A 17,085-nucleotide genomic window follows, 5' to 3' on the forward strand; every position below is an offset into this window, starting at 1 on the left:
TTGTTTCAGTTTTCATAATACTATTTTTTAACTTGTATTAAAGATGAAAAACAATCCAAAAGTACTCAATGTACAATTTTGTCAAACTAGACACGGATACACCTCTATATCGGTGTATATTGGACCATCCACCAATATGGTGCGATACGACCCAATATGGAGGCGTATCATACCGTTACGCATGACTCGTAGAATACATATACAGTCATAGCGTATCCTGTACCCATGATCATGGATACAGATATGATACACCCTATATCAAGAGTATTGTATCGATACCTTAATCCTTGGTCTTGACATAATCTAAGGCTATGTTTGGTTTGAAGGAAAAAGGTAAGGAAACTTTGCAAACCTTGTATAGGTTTCCTTGCCTTTCCCTTCCTTTCCTTACTTTTTCCTTCAGACCAAACACAGCCTAAAAGTAACTTCATGATTTATCCCACGAGGATAAGATATCCAGTATTCCACGCCTCCTTCCTGCATTGTTGCTTCACAATGGTTTATCACTTACTAGTTTTTCTTTACTTACGCTGGGTCCAAGCCTTCTGGCCTGCGTTTTAAAGCAAAATGTTTTTTATCATTACTATAATGGATTAAAATTAATCAAGAAGAAGAAGAAGAATTACTTGTGATGGTAGCAAAGGTGTCTGGAATATCTGGGCTGTCAGGCGCATTTTACCCTGGATCTAGAACAATGCCACTTTTCTGTGGAGGAGCAGAAGAAGTTGAATTATCCATAAAGTAGTTCAATCCAATGAAGTCAAAAGAGCCCCTGATTTCTTTTGGTTCTTCCTCACTAAATACTGGAAGCCGATCTCTGACCAACTGCTTCACTGGGTATGGGTAGTCCCCAAACACAAGTGGATCCAAGTATCTGCAATATATTCATAGACCCATCGATAACAGGATTATTTCTAAGTTAGGCATATGTTGGAGTGGAGTTGCAACAGCTTAATTTTCATTGACAGAGTTCAAAACAGATGAAAGGGTGACTCACAGGCCTAATTTGTTGTCCAGAACTCAGCTGAGTTGCATCATCAACATCTAGTTTTGAAGATGAACAAGGAACATATATACCAGTCTGCGTATAAGGAGATGCCAATCATCCCTTGCTGCTTTTGATGCACAATACACAGAATTTAAACATTATGTTCAGATTACTAATCAACCAAACAGAGGAATTTCTATGGTTAATTTACATGATAAAATCCTGTATGCAGAGAATCCGATGATGAGTTTCAACTGCTCAATTAATGGCTTCACTATGTATGGGATGTAGCTAAAAGTTCAGAGTGAACAAATGACCTTCATGTAACAAGCATTATGCCTACCAAGTGGAGTCTAAAACTACTCCATCTGCATTTAAATTGATGAAATTCTCAGTTTCGGTAAATGAAACAGTCAATTCACAGATCATATATGTTTCTCTCTCTATATCAGTAGTATTATTACAATATAAAAGTTCACCTGATACTTGGATCTGTAGATTTTGACTGCAGGCATGTGTGCAAGGAGAAGATTGTGAGCAACAATGTAAGGCTCCCTTGAGGAGTCTCCTGCTGCACAATCTCCGCCATGAGGTGTACATCTCCCTGGTTCATTTTTTCCATTTCCATAACCATGTGTAGCATAGATCGATGGTTCATTTACAGTCACCCATTTCTGCACCCTGTCGCCGAATTCCTTGAAACAAAACTCTGCAAACTCGCTGTAGTCATCCCTGAAACCAGAAACTGAAAACTCAGTAAGAGGGAACATTAGAAGGAAGTAGATGTAGATGAACTACATCTATATTACATATGTTTCAGCATGAAAGATAAAAGGGAACTACTGCAAACATAAAACAAAGGGACTATTTTGGACAAGAAACTGTTGATCTTTCAAAATTCTCTTGCTTCTGAATCTCCCATATTCATTCTCAAGAACTTGTGGCACGTCCCAGTGAAAATGGTCACAAGAGGCTCAATACCTGAAATATATATATATATATATAATCCAATAATAATACTCAAGATGGAATATATGGAGAATGGAAACCATTCAACTAGTACCATTCTGTAATAACTCATTTATAAGATTGTTGTATTATTGCACTCCTTTTGGGTTCACTTTACCATGTTTTGGGAATGATTTGTGTTTTATCCTATTTTTAAACAACTAGGCAAATACCTAGTGAAAAGCCAAGGAACCATTGGTTACAATGACAAAAGTAAAAAAAGGAGGGTTTTATTTTTGGGCTTTTTATAATCTAACTGTTTTGCTTGGTTAGATTAGGTGCTCCCTTTGTCAAAGATGGTATCTGCCCAAGTGTAGGGTGTCAATTGGATCAGATATAGTTCAGTCCGATCCGGTCCAATATGAATCCATTGCAAGTGGATCAGATCCAATCCAATCTGATGAATAGTTTAGACTATTTTGGACTGGTCCAATTTAATGTTTGGACCGCCAATTTGATTTTAATTTACATTGATTCCAATCCAAAACTGATCCATTGACACCTCTACCCAAGTGAATCCCCAAAATTAAATCTGGTAGTATTTCCTCTTTTATTATATATGGGGAAAATATTTACTACCTGGGTCAAGTAAAGAGTTTCCCTACACAAACCATCGTATTTCTACAACATGGAGAGGTGTTGTGGCCAATCTAGACGGTCTACTTAGACAGGGGACACATAGCAATGCCACACCAGCCTGATATTCCCATTTTGAAATTGAAATGATTTTTTTAAATGACGAGGCAGATTGCTAAGGATGTAATTGTACAGTAGATAGGGCACTTGTTCAATTGCACAGCAAATATCAGTCATATGCCCTACCTTGTATTGTTGTTTTTCACAACTATGGTACCGGAAAAACCTAAAACCGATCAACCGATATCATAAATGTGACAGCTAATCAGGTGGTATTCATCCAGTATCATATACATCATCTGGCATCATAGATTTATCCTTCTTAATATAGTACTTATTCAAGTTGTACACATAACACATGGCAAGAGGTTTTGAACCCAAAAATTTTCCATGAAAACAAGATACTAAAGACCGAAAAGATTCTTTTCAGTTCTAAACTAATTTTCTACTTGTAAGATTATTTTGAAATAGTATATTGTAATCACCTTACTAGATATGAACCCATTGTAATTAATTTACATTTTTTTTCATGCAAAAGTGCACATGGGTCCATTATAATTCTAAAATTATACGAATTTTTATACTCAAAATAATTTGTATAAAAAGCTTAGACATGAACCTACTATTATAAATTGACATATATAAATATTAAATAACATACTATAAACTTGAAGTTTACACATGGTTTTCAAAACCGGATTGGACCGGATGGTCGACTGGAAAAACCGGGAACCGGTCACCTGACCGGTTTTGTTTTCCCCTAAAACCGGATTTCCCCCTAAAATCATCGATTTTGGTCAGCGAACCACTGAACCGAGCAGTTAATCGTTCGAACGGTTTTGACCGTTTTTTATTTTTTTTATTTTTCTGTCAGTATGGGCCAAGCGTTCAGTTCGAACGGTCGGACCGTTCGACCTGGTAACCGGACCCCTGACTGGTTCGGTCACCGGGTTGGTTTTAAAACCATGAGTTTACATATGAGACCCGGGAATCCACAATTCAAGACGACTTTATTTCTTATGCATTTTATAAAGTATTATTATATAATTTCTGCATTAAATTAAAAAAACAGAGTTTGTCCTTACGAATACATAAAAAAAAAAAAACATATAAATTTGATTAGACCCTATTGGTCCATCTCGCTCAGAATCAATCCTTGCATCATTGAATAAATAAGCCCATGCCAATGCATTACAAATAAGGCTTAAAATTTTGATAAGATACACCCAATACGGTTATCACCCAACTCCATTAACCCTTCATTCGTTCTGTTGAGTTTGTAGCTTCAACATTTTCCAAATTGATTAGTCTCACTGCATTGTTTTAGTATACTCTATTTCCTTATTGTTATTGGAGTCTTAAGAACAATCTATGGAATGCGTGTGCCCTGATCAAAATTGGGAATAGTTCTATTACTCTTTAACACTAGGCACTTGAATACAATAGCCATTGCTTCGAAGAATTTTAGCTCTTATACAATGCACACTAAAAAGAAAGTTACGTGGAAGAAGTATTCTTCCTCCTTTTCAAGGAAGAAGAAAAAAAAAAAGAAGGAAAACAGAACAAGAAATCAACAACCTCCTTTTCTTATAAAAATATACCTTATAAACTCCTTGTTACATTGTAAGAACTACACCTTTTTGACACTGGAAACTACACCAACATCACTTCTTTTGATGTGTGAAACATTTTAATTGAAGAACTTTGAACTTGTATATATGTACTAGGAAGTAGTGTCAGATGCTCTACAAATATATGTAGCTTCTGATTCATATATTTCTACCTCTGCTGGAAGTTCAATACTTTGATGGCATATGCATACATGAAAGCAAAGAACACTGTGAAACCAACTAAAACTCCAGCAACAGGCCCAATGAAACCGGTATCATACCCAAAGTGGTCTGTGACATAGGATTTAATGCTCTGAGTCCCAACTCCAGGCACCCTAATTTGGTCCTCCAAATCTCCATATTGCGATATGATCAGCCCATAAACTGTCCATGCCACTGGACATATCCAATAATACCATATCCACCATTTGGGAATTTTCTGCAAAAACCATCAGGACACAAAACACCAAAAGCAGTTCAGCAAGCTCAAGCTATTGCACAAATAAAGATAAAAATAGTAGGTCCTCGTGAGGGAGATGAACTTACCGGTTTGGGAATGAAGAAGCCTGAGAAGAGATTGAAGAGTCCATAGAAAGCAGCTGCAAAGATGGATGCAATTTCGTGGTTTGGTGTGATGGACACAGTCATCATTCCATAGTATGTGAAGTAGAGAAATGAGAAGAAATTGATGAAGAAGAACCAGAAAAACTTTGTTGCTGTCCATTGGAAACTGATCATGGCATATACAATAAGCGTATAGTATGTGGTTTGGATGAAGACATATGGTAGTTCAGTGATCACCTATAACACATAATTCATGGTATTAATTTTAACATGTGCTTTCACTGACAAAATGCATTTGAGAAGCAACCATAGTTTCCATAGTTAATATGAGCAAGTATAAGTCCTACCAGAACTATGTTTAGACAGGTTATCATTGTCAAAGTATTGAGTTTTTGATCCCTTTCAACTTTCATAAAGAATTGAGTCAATGAAAGATTCATCTTTTTAATAATTGGAAAACTTCTTCACAACTTCTGAGCCAAAACCAAAAACCAAAACACTAATGTGTCAGAACTCAATGGTGTCAACTTTACAACAGAGGCCAGGTATGTAGAAAACCTATACCACAACTTATCAAAATGCAGAATTAAGTAGTCCATTTACTCTTTTTTAAATCCCTTCTCACCTGTGCAATGGCATATGGTAGCGCAGAGTACATCCCAGCAGCTCTTTCTCGATAAAACACTGTTCTTTCCATGGCAACAACTGGTTGTACAGTTGAACAATTGTTGATCCCAATGAACAAGACGGATGCATACATGGCACCAATAATGGTGGTCAGATCAGTTGAACTCTCACTGAACCATAAAAACATTATTTTAGATCATACATTCAGGTGTCCTGATGAGGTTTAGAATTGTTCATTTTATAACTTCTGAATATTGAAGTCCTTTAATCTAGGGAATGAAAGTTATTGACACTGACCTCTTATTGCCAATTTTCCAGAAAATTGTTCCGAGCATGAGAGCACAAGCCAAGGTGAAGAACAATCTGACAAGGTTGTAATCTGGGCTTCGCCAGTAAGTCCACCATTGCTTCCAGAGGCAGGATTTCAATTGTCCCCACATTGATTGTGAGTATTGCGTGGGGAAATAGATATCTTTTGATCCTTGTGGTGGGGTGCTCAATTCCTTAACTAATGATTTGTTCCTCCTGGTGATAGTAATATGACATATATCAATTAAAAATTTAAAACCCACAAAACTCGCATAATGTATTTGTTTATTCTTTTAATACTTTCTGGGGATGGTGAATGGGGATAAACTAAAGTGATTGAGGGAATTCACTCTATTTATCAACACAAAGGAAGTTAGTTTCACTTACTGATACAAATCCGATGATTTATAGTAATCAGCAAAATCAATTCCTAGAAGAACTTCAGCTGCGATTGAGCTAGCCTCCAACATCCATGCTGCAGGATTTTGCTTATCTTTGATTCTCTGGACTCCAGGATTTGCCTGCAACAAGGGAACTAATGGTTGGTGGATCGGATGAGGGGATGAGGTCATTTATTCCTCATAATGATTTTACTTCTAGTATTGATAATAGGAAGAAATTTACGCTGGTAATTGATAATAGAAAGACTGGACATAATTAATACCTCAAAGTACTCAACAATCTTGTGAGAATGTCGCCCCAAAGGTCCTGCATAGATAACTTGTCCTCCTCTTTTCATTAGCAGCAACTGGGGTAATAAACAATGTAGCATATTAACTCTAATACCATGACTATATAACTATATGTATTGAAAAAGGGTAGTTACCTCATCGAAAGCTTCAAAAATATCAATGCTAGGTTGGTGAATTGTGCACACAACTGTTCTGCCTGTGTCCACCGTGTTTCTCACAGCCCTCATGACAATGGCAGCTGCTCTTGCATCAAGACCTGATGTTGGTTCATCCATGAAGATGATTGAAGGATTAGCAACAAGCTCCACAGCTATAGTCAACCTCTTCCTTTGTTCTGTTGACAGACCCGTAATGCCTGGAAGTCCCACAATAGCATCCTTCAGATTCTCGAGCTCTACTAGCTCCATAACTTCATCCACAAATCTCTGCAAGAAACATTTAGTTCAAGATTAATTTAGCATTTAGGCCTCTATAATGAAGGCACCTAAAGTATAGCATTGATTGTAGCATTACCATCTTCTGCTCATTGCTAACTTCCTTAGGGAGCCGAAGGAAAGCAGAGTAAACTAATGATTCTTTAATTGTGATTTGGGGGGAGTGGATATCATTCTGTTCACAGTAACCTGAGATTCTAGCAAATGTCTCTTGCTTTTTAGGGAAGCCAGAAATTCGGATGTCACCTTCAATGTATCCCCCTGTTTTTCTACCTGCAAGAACATCCATTAATGTTGTCTTTCCAGCCCCACTAACTCCCATCAAAGCAGTCAGGACACCGGGTCTAAACGCCCCTGTCACTTCCCTAAGTAATTGGAGCCTGTCTTCTGTCACTCCTTGTTCCTTTATTTCCTGTTAAAACAAGGTAAAAAAGCTAATTCAGTAGTTAGGCCAAGTTAGAATTTGACACTCAATTCAAATTTAATATGAACAGAATATCTAGTACATCTGGTAGGGTTGAACTTTCAAGCTACCAAAGAACTCAAAACATTCAAGGAAAAGAGTCTTACAGGGGGCATGTCCACATAGTAACTTATGCTATCAAAGGACATTGCCAATGGTGTAAAAGGGAGAACCATTCCTCTCTTTGGGGCAACTCCACTCGCTGCCTCAAGCAATGAATCGGCATTTCTACGACCTTTATTGGTATTGGTTTTGCTGTTCATTTGTCGGATTGCCATTTCTCCTGAAAGGTTACAACTCCATGTCAGGAACTTACAATTTCTTTATGAGTTATTTGATTATCAAACATTTACAGCAGGTCTTACTTGAATTATTTCCATCTCCAGCAGATAATGATTTTGGGATTGATTCTGTCTTGGACCTTGTTGTAATGGTTCTTGGTTCCTCCTTTGTTCCTTCCTGATTGGCTTCCATGTCATTGGCTGCTTGTTCAGATATAACTGCTTGTTTCTTTCCAAATGCTAATATAAAAGAGAAATGATTATGAAGAAATTATGATTAATAGTCCAACTTAAACCAAGACAAGAGAATTCAGAGAAATAAGAGTAATTTGGCCATAACAAGTTATTTTCATATTGTTTTTTAACTGTCTCTACTATAACCAAATTATCCATCTGAGGATGAAACAGGAAGGAGGCCAGTAACTTACGATTTAAATACATGAGTGAGAGGGTAAAAAGGACATTGAAGAGGATGGTGAAACCCAACAAAGCAGCATTCCCAATCCAAAACCAGTTTTTGTTTTGGAAGACCTGAAAGTTCTTGAGCACTTGGGTACCCAATCTTGTGCTGTTATCGGATGCCTACAATGTTATGAAAGAAATATATATATATATTGTTATATAAGGAACAAACGGGGTGGTTTATGACCAATCAGGAATTTAGAAGAAAAAGGAAAAGAAAGAAAGAAACAGAGTAGATTCTGGTATAGCACATGACTATTGAAGAAAAAGGATTAAGAAAATATACCAATTTGTTCATCCATCTTGGAGCATACATCTCATTGACTGAAAGAGCATTGTAAGCGTATGAAAGAGGTGAAACCCAGTAACCCCAGATCCACCAGTTTGGAATTATCTCTATCCAAAAGAAAAAAGAAATGGGGAATGCACTCAACTTTGGTAATTAAGTGCAATGGAGAAGAAACAAACCTTACTCAGGAAGTGCAGAAGTGGCAATTTAACAAAAATGAATGCTAACCTTTAGGGAGGATAAAACCGCCAAGCATGAAGACAATGAGGAGAGTGAGAGCTCCACCAGTGTTGGCAATTGTCATGGTCCTGCAAACTCCAGCGATGACTCTAAAGAGCCCAGAAGCCATTTGTTGGAGAAAAAATATTAGCAGAAGTTGCTTGAAGAACCTGTAGAACAAAAAAAAAATAGATAAATATTCATATATTTCTTTTATTCATATATAACTAGCCAAAGAGAGGGAAAGCATCCACTGAACAAAGTAACCTGCTAGCTTCTGGTGCAAATCCAATGGTGTAATATGTCGTAACCATCCAAACCACAGACTCAAGGACGGAAATCGGAATCTTAAGTAAGAAGTTGGGAAGGGTGAAAGCCCAAGCTGGATAGAAGAGAAGGTCTCTATGCTTATAAAATACAGGAAGCCTTGTGATGGTCATGGCGATCTCGGCGAAGCCGTTGAAGGTGTTGATGATCAAGGTAAAGATAAGTGCACCAATGAAGATAGCCCCATCATCTTCATTCCTGGTGTGTAGTCTTGTCCTAAAGAACACAGTTGCTCCAAATAGAGCTGTTATGATGATCTGGACAGTCTTGAATACATACACAAAGGAGTTTCTCTTTAGTAGGAGCCACTCCCTGTCCATTGAGATCTTAAAGAGTTCCATTTTGGGAACTGAGTACTTGTTGAAAACGAGAGCAGCTCTGTGACTAGTTCTCTTGTCATAGGGGACTGAGAGCTCGTTATCGAGGCGCAGCCCCACATGGAACCTCCTGAACCGGTTCACAAACTCGGTCACTGATACATATCGGAATGGCTTGCTCTTATCTGCCCAGTATTGCTCTTGATCCTTGCTTGAAGTCACCTGAAAATATAACAATCTCAACAATGGAAGAATACTTGGCTCATTTCATAATTCATACTTGTAAATTGCACAGACTGACAGTGTGTATGTCATCCATGATTCAGTGTCTCTCGAGCTACCAATTTATAATACTTCCATTTATATATACATGTTATTTACCTCTTGCAAGAAATCAGCAATGTCCTTCCTCTCGGGGCAGCGGAAACCGCAGCTCTCAAAGAATTCAAGCACGTGTTCCCGTGGGCCCTGGTAGACGATCTGACCCTCAGAGAGGAGGATTACATCATCGAAGAGTTCAAACGTCTCTGGAGCAGGCTGGAGGAGGGACATCAAGATGGTTGCTTCGGTGAGGTGGACGACCTGCTGCAGGCACCTCACTATCTGAAAGGTAGTGGAGCTGTCCAGACCTGTCGATATCTCATCCATGAACAGCGTCTTTGTGGGCCCAACAATCATCTCTCCTGCCAAAAGAAAACAAAGGCCCATAAGAGTCGGAGGGTGAGCCTTGGCGCAACAGTTGGGTTGTTCTATTGCCACCTGACCAACTAAATAGGTAGAAATAAGACTGTACAACTTGGGTTGAATATTTGTCAAATTTTAATGGGCCCAAAACCTAACACAAGTTCAAATATTGTTGAAATTCTAAATGTCGGATTTTTAGTATTTTCAACCATAGATCAAATTAAGAAAGCACCGTTAGTTGTATTTAGACCATTAAATCCATGCATTATTTTCTTTCCATCCTTGGCTGCTGTTGTGTTAGTCTGATTTTGATTTTGAAGTGATCATGGATCAAGCTGTGTTGGACAAGGCTTATGGGTTATGAACTTAAAAATTATAATATCTAGGTTCGAGAATGAACTGTAGAACTGGGCCTAGACACAAGACCTAAATTGGGTAAATACATCGAGAGATATTCCCAATGTGCGACTGTATGCCCATAATTTCGAAGTGTGTAGAGTTTTTGTTTTTAAGAGATTAGCCACCTAATTTTTAATTAATCTTTAACTTTTTTTTTTTAAAGAAAAGCCCATAGGTTAAATCATTGCATCAAATTATCAAGAGAGATAGACTAAAGAGATGGACAAAAATTTGGGCGGTCTAACGTTGGGCTTTTGCCAAAATTTAAATGGACATGGCCCGAAAGCCCAAAAGCAGTGTAAAATGTTAATTCAGACCAAATCAGATTGCACCGCTAGTTATAGGGCCTATCAATCTATACAGTACACAGTTAAACACTCAAGGAGAATTTCATCACTTGGAATTCCAACATTTTGGTACCACAGAGCTCTTAAAATAACACGAAAATTTTGGTTTAAATATTCATACGTGCAGTTTTAATACCTGGTTAAATATATAGTCAACCTAATCAGGATTTTTTTTTTTTTTGGACCATGTCCTTGTAACAGACGAATTAAGAAAAAGGATAAACCTTTTGTGGTTTCGGTAAAAAAGTAAGTCATCCCTAGGGTTTATCCATTAACTTCTACCCCCCTTGACCAAGAGGATCTGTTGAGGGAAGAGGCAGAATCAGAGCAACAATTATTTTACCAAAATATGCTTAATAATAAATTATCAATTTTGTTTCTAAAATTTGTGTTTCACTATTTTGAAATTGATAAAAGTTACCTTCATCTATGAACGCAAATAACAGTTTTGCAATCTTAAATTTTTATTTTATTTTATCTTTAATCTATGCTGAACTTTTCATTCCCATTTTGACATTAATTTGTCTCCTCAAGGAACATGAATGAGGCTAGATGTCATGTTCTCAATGCGTTCACATGTTTTTGTTTGATTCGGTCCTAGCATTAAAAACAAAATGTTTAGAAGGGTAAAATGGACTTTTAAAAGATTTTAAATGTCATAACAATACACCTTCCATTACTAAAACTGGTCTAAGTATGGAAGGTGAAAAAAAAAGATGGGATTAAAACAGGCTATAGAACTAATAATAACGCCCCCCCACGTCATAAAATATATGGAACCCATATATCACTGATGTGGAGCGTTATATTGGTTTCACAGCCCGTAGTCCAGTACACAGACGTGTTCAGTCGAGCTCAGCTTCCGTCAAGGCAAGCCTATGCTTATACCGTTTCAAGAGTCTCTTGCAATCTTGTATTGTGAATTCTTCGCATGAAATAAAGAACACGAGTATAGAGATATTCTCAATACAAGGCTGTAAAGGTTGTTTGAGCAGGTTTTTCCTCGACTGGAGCTGAATTCTGTTCAGGTTATTTGAATTACAAAAAAAATAATTCAATTCTAAATTACGATTGATAAATAAATCAATAGGTAGATTTTAAATGCTAAATTACGATGCAAGTGGTGACAAAAATACTCAATTCTAAATAATGAAGGATGAAGATGAATAAATTTTAAATGCTATAAATACACTTCAAGGGTAAATTGCTGAAACATTTCCTGAAATTTGGTAAGTGCAATTATCTCCCCTGAACTTTATGACATTATTGCAAGTAGATCCATTTGCTAGAACCTTTTAATAAGAGGCATAAAAATATCCAAAATATCCATCTAGTTACTATTGCTGGTTTCAATGTTAAAAATAATACAAATGTTACAAATAATCAAAAAAAGAGAATTTAAAGTTGCAGTTTTACGCATTTATCTTTAAGTGATTGATATAAAGGGCAAATTTGAAAAATTAATCAATTTTAAAAAAGAGATTGAAAGGGTTTGAATTAACGATTCATTGATATTTTGAACATTTTTATGCCTCTTTTTAAAGGATTTTAACAAAAGGGGGTCTACTTACAATTATATCAAAAAATTAAAGAGAAATGATTACCAAATTTCAAAGAAAGTTTCATGAGCAACCAAAAAATTTAGGGGATGTCTCAGTAATTTACCCTTTTTATACACTTGAAGGAAGGTCTCCGTATCTAACCAAAACCAGTAATTTAACCAACAAAAAATAAAAGAAAAGAAAAACTAAAAGAAAAAAAAATGACTTAACAACCGACCTGTGGTGACTCGCTTTTTCTGCCCACCCGAAATTCCTCTCAGCATATCACCTCCGATAATAGTGTCCCTACATATATCGAGGCCCAATATCTGTTTCAAATTGGGTTTACGTTAGTCTAAAATACCCTTGTAATTTTACAGACCTACCTTACAATTTGCATTTTACTGAAACACTCCTTATATCTTTTTTTGGTTTTTTTTTTTTGTAAAAAGTAGTTTCCAATCAATTAAGGCTGTGTTTGGTTTGAAGGAAAAGGTAGGAAAAGCTATACAACCTTTCCTTCAAACCAAACATAGCCTTAGCGTCTATTTTGCATCGTTGTCGTTGCTCCAGAAAACGGTGGAAATCGAAAAGGCGTTGTTTGGAGCAACGCCCAATTTGGTGTTTCCTGGAACTGCCTGCAGTTCATTACTACTAACAGGGACATGAGGTGGTGGTGACAAGGACATGATGTGGCACTGGGTAATAAGTACCAATACTGAAAATGTTTCCTGGAGCATTGGTATCAACATTCCATTAGACGAAAATGGTAAAATAGCAGTTTTTATCTTAATTTCCATTCAGATAAATTTAATTGAAAAAAATGAAAATATTATTCTTGTCCTTGGTAAAATATAGAGAATCACTTCATTCAGTCCGTTTGTTCTCTATTCAAAAAAGGGTTAGGGGGTACTTTCATAATAAACAAGCATGGTCCATGCCCTTAAAACATTTTCCACTTGTTTTAGGTCTCATGTGACTAATGGAAGATCAATTAATCAAGGCTAAGTTTGGGAGTGCTTATTTGAATAAGCAGTTATTTTAAGCTAGGACAACACCAATAAACACTTATCTGCATTTGAAAAATAAGCCCAAAGATAAGTATTTACTTGAAATGCTTAAAATTTGGGCTTAGTTTTAAGTGATTATTTTCTATATCGCCTATCTTAGCCCACCATGTCATTTGAAAATATCCATAGTTTAAAATAAGTGATTTTCACCAAATACTTTATAAACTTTTATTAGAATAAGCATTTATTTTTCAAATAAGCACTCCCAAACTTAGCCTACCTGTAATTTGCAAATGTACCCATGATTTAGTAAAATGCAAACTAATAGATTTTAATAAATCCATAAAATTATAAGGGTGTTTTTAGTAAATGACCCTTATAAAAATTAATGTGACAATTACATTGTGGGTCACGTAGTCACGTTTTATGGATGTAGATGGTCCATTGGCGACTTGGTCTAACAGTGTCTCTTTTACCATAAAAACGGCCGACATCATAGTGGATAGGGGCTCTTGAGACCACTCGATTAAGTTGAACTCCTGGAAAAATCTGGCAATGGAGAGCAAGGTTGTAAAAAACCGATTTAGAATTGGAACCGTTCTTGTCACCGGTTTTTGGGTTGATGATTCGACTGTTCAATTCAAATACGATCCATTACAATAAAAATAATTAAAATAAAAAACTATCAAAAACCATTAAACGGGTTAAATGGATCGACATTTTGACTGTATAGATCAATGGGTTGTAAATCAATTTAACAATTTTTTAACAATTTTTTACCAGAAATCAAATTTAGGATAAAAGGAAACCAATTGACCGAACGGTTTCCGGGATAAACAGTCTGACCGTCCGAATCAACGGCAGTTAGAAAACATTGATCGAGAGTACAGACCCATGTTCACATTAATTCATAATGTGTGTAACCTTAGATAGTCTTTAAGATAGTAAGCCTTAAACAGAAGGCACACTAATCTTAAGATCCCCAGTTAATACGTTTAACGTCTGAGAGATTAAGGTCTCTGTCATACCTTAAGCGTATAGTCAGTAATCAAACTGCTCTCAACTCCTTCGATTGCGGTTGCCTAAGAAGAATATAAACTGTTGGGTAAGTAACCAAAATTTAATTGAATAGTATGTGCAATTGTGCATTGCAGAGCTCAGTCGCATTCCAATCTGTTTCTTTTCTCCTCATAACCAACCCCCTTTACCTTCATGAAGAGATCAACTTCCGCCTCGGGGAATATTCCGGCGTCCTTCTCTCTCCTCGCGAGCTCAGATAGGAGCTCTGTGATACAACCCATTATTAATTGAAGGTCGAATAATCAAAAGAGATAAATTAATAATGTAGGAGTTAACTTGATCAAATTACCATATCGTGATCCGACCCCTTGGAACCTCGCTGAGAAATCGAGTGTTTCTTTAACGGTTAGTTCCGGTACGTGAACGTCGTTCTGGCTGATGTATGCCGACGTCTTCTGCGGAACGAATTCATCAAGCCTATGCCCATTATACGTGATTTCTCCTTTAACCTGATTCATCAAAGACGAAAATATAATATATCATCTTTATCTATTATAGCACTAAGCTTTTGAAAAGCCAGGAACACAAACATGTCTAACTCGATCGACATGAAAACTTTGTTGCTTTACCAACCTTCAAGCTGGGGTCTAATTTTCCTGCCAATGCCAGCAACAATGTCGTTTTCCCAGAGGATGGAGGACCTAATAGAAGCACCATCCTGGAACAAACGGACAAAATAGATAGAGAAATTGGGTCTCTAATTAGTTTTTGGTTTTAATATCATATCAGAAGATTGTATGCACGACTCCATTAATTCACCTCGAAGGTTTGATTATCCCAGAGACATCTTTTAGTATGGTGAGTTTTGTTTGTTTTGCCATTCTCATTCCTAACAGGCCTAGAGCTGATTCTGCAATGTTTCTAGCGGTGTTGAGGAGTGTAGGAAGGGCTCTGCTGCCAATTTGGCAATCGGCTTCAATAGTTAAATGCTCAAATCTCACTTCAACCGTTGGAAGTTGAATTCCCACCCTGCAATCAGTATAACTTAAAGTGAGGAATATGACAAACAGAAGCTTGATCGTTCTCAGTTGAACCAAGTAAACTAAACAAACCCATACGAGTTGGCCTGGCTTTTAAGTTTCAGCCAAATCAATTAGACGATTTACCAACAACTTTGGCACGGAAAAAGCAACTATATAATGACTAAATAGATTTTCAAAAGAAAGACCACAGAAAACAATCATCTTAAATAGATTTTTCTTTCTTTGTTTTGACGATAAAACATTACAGAGATAAGTTGCTATATGACATCTAGCAACCTGATAGGCTGAAACTACCAAGTCAGACATTAAAACAGAAGGGTTAAACGAATCAAGATATTCTTTAATGCGGATAAACAATAGCACACCAAAAACAAGAATTTAATAATATCAGTAGTAAAACAAAAATGGGTTAATCGTCTTTCAACCATCACAAACTACCACAGAGTTCTCTCATCCATCTCTGGTCCATTGGAACAGAGACTAAATGCCTTGTTAGAAAAGAATCAATACCTTCGTAAAGCCAGGAATGTTTTTTGATACGAAAAAAAATAATAATAGAACTAATTAAAAAAATGAGCAACAAAAACAGCTGTGGTCGAAAATTTAAATTTCTTTAGACAGGAAACGGTAAAAGATGAAGAAAGATGAAACTAACTTGTCAATTCGGTTCCTGAGCTTTCGCAGGAACTTCTCATTATCTTCTTCAGCGACCCTAAAGATCCTCTCAATGAATTCATGGCGATCGTTTATGTCAAGCTTGCGAACATCGACCTCCTTGTGGACGAACTTGTTCCCCTGGTTTTCATTTTCCATGAAAGATTTAAAGATGGAGGTTCTCAGGCGATCGTACGTCGGCAACTTCTCCAGAGCAGCCCATTTGAGAGCCTCTTCGTCTTCGTCGGCATGAGTGCTTCTATTTGAACCCATGGACCTCGCGAAGACATCTTCCACACCCCTACTACCCCTGCTTATGCTCCTACTCACGCTCTGAGTTACTCGCCTTCCCGCACCCAACACTCTCTCTAATCCCTCCAGCTCCATGTTAACTGGAACTCCAACAAATGAATACTTGAACAAATAGTCTGTCGGTAAGCGTTTTGGTTAAATGAGAGAGAGAGAGAATCTTACGATTCACTATTGAAATTGGGTGAAAGATGAACAAATTGGGTTGCTGGAATTTGAGCCTTAGGACTAATTTTATATCACAGAGAAGTTTTTTTACGACTCCCCTGTTTCTTGATTTGTCGTGGCCTTTAACATGGTCTCTCTCTCTCTTCCTTGGAAATAGAGACAGACTTTGAAAAGAAAGATCAGAGACCTGTCACAGACTCCATTTGTGAAAGAAGTTTTGGGTGTATCGCGTATTTATAAACAGCTGTCAGAATGCTTGGTGTGTAGAAAACTAATGGAGATGTAACGCTTTCAGAGCTGTCAATGAATCGGGTCTACCGATAGAACCGAAATAATCGAACCGATTTGTCAGTTCCGTAATTCAATTAATAATAATTGAATTAGGACCATTTTCTTTACTTTTTTCCTGTAATATAATTCTTCTTGTTATGTGAAAATGGGTAAATTTCGAAGACAATATTATAAAAAATGAAATATCAAGTTATTATTGGATCAGACCCAACTATCCTAATTAATGATTTGTTTGGCTCTGATGCATCTGTTTTATAGAACTGATTAATAATCGGATCATCGGTTTTAGACTGATCCATCCCATCCAGGTCGAGCCCGACGCAATCCATAGACGACTTGACAGTCTTAAATATTTTTACAGCACTACTTGTTTGACCAAATCAAATTGAGAAT

General features: G+C 36.9%; 1 protein-coding gene and 1 long non-coding RNA gene across 2 annotated transcripts; both read right to left on the reverse strand.

The window, feature by feature from the left end:
- LOC148789599 (uncharacterized) lies at positions 1 to 1,936 on the reverse strand. Its single transcript, XR_016079159.1, has 3 exons — positions 1,468 to 1,936; positions 998 to 1,112; positions 1 to 874 (listed from the first exon to the last, which is right to left on the reverse strand). It is a non-coding gene; the product is annotated as an uncharacterized LOC148789599 (long non-coding RNA).
- A 2,256-nt stretch (positions 1,937 to 4,192) lies between these two features.
- Positions 4,193 to 16,602, reverse strand: LOC104592589 (ABC transporter G family member 35-like). The gene is made up of 22 exons (XM_088892906.1): positions 15,926 to 16,602; positions 15,047 to 15,256; positions 14,861 to 14,945; positions 14,577 to 14,736; positions 14,416 to 14,492; positions 14,236 to 14,289; positions 12,436 to 12,526; positions 9,608 to 9,909; positions 8,850 to 9,448; positions 8,592 to 8,752; positions 8,361 to 8,470; positions 8,041 to 8,194; positions 7,697 to 7,852; positions 7,439 to 7,614; positions 6,948 to 7,280; positions 6,569 to 6,859; positions 6,407 to 6,490; positions 6,130 to 6,263; positions 5,731 to 5,958; positions 5,432 to 5,603; positions 4,789 to 5,043; positions 4,193 to 4,681 (listed from the first exon to the last, which is right to left on the reverse strand). Exons 1-22 carry the CDS (start codon positions 16,309 to 16,311, stop codon positions 4,412 to 4,414), a joined length of 4,488 nt encoding a protein of 1,495 aa, XP_088749032.1. The 5' UTR covers positions 16,312 to 16,602; the 3' UTR covers positions 4,193 to 4,411.
- Positions 16,603 to 17,085: the final 483 nt, after the last annotated feature.

The sequence above is a fragment of the Nelumbo nucifera genome, chromosome 8 (assembly GCF_055504915.1).
Source record: "Nelumbo nucifera cultivar China Antique chromosome 8, China Antique-T2T, whole genome shotgun sequence".
In the NCBI taxonomy this organism is placed as follows: domain Eukaryota; kingdom Viridiplantae; phylum Streptophyta; class Magnoliopsida; order Proteales; family Nelumbonaceae; genus Nelumbo; species Nelumbo nucifera.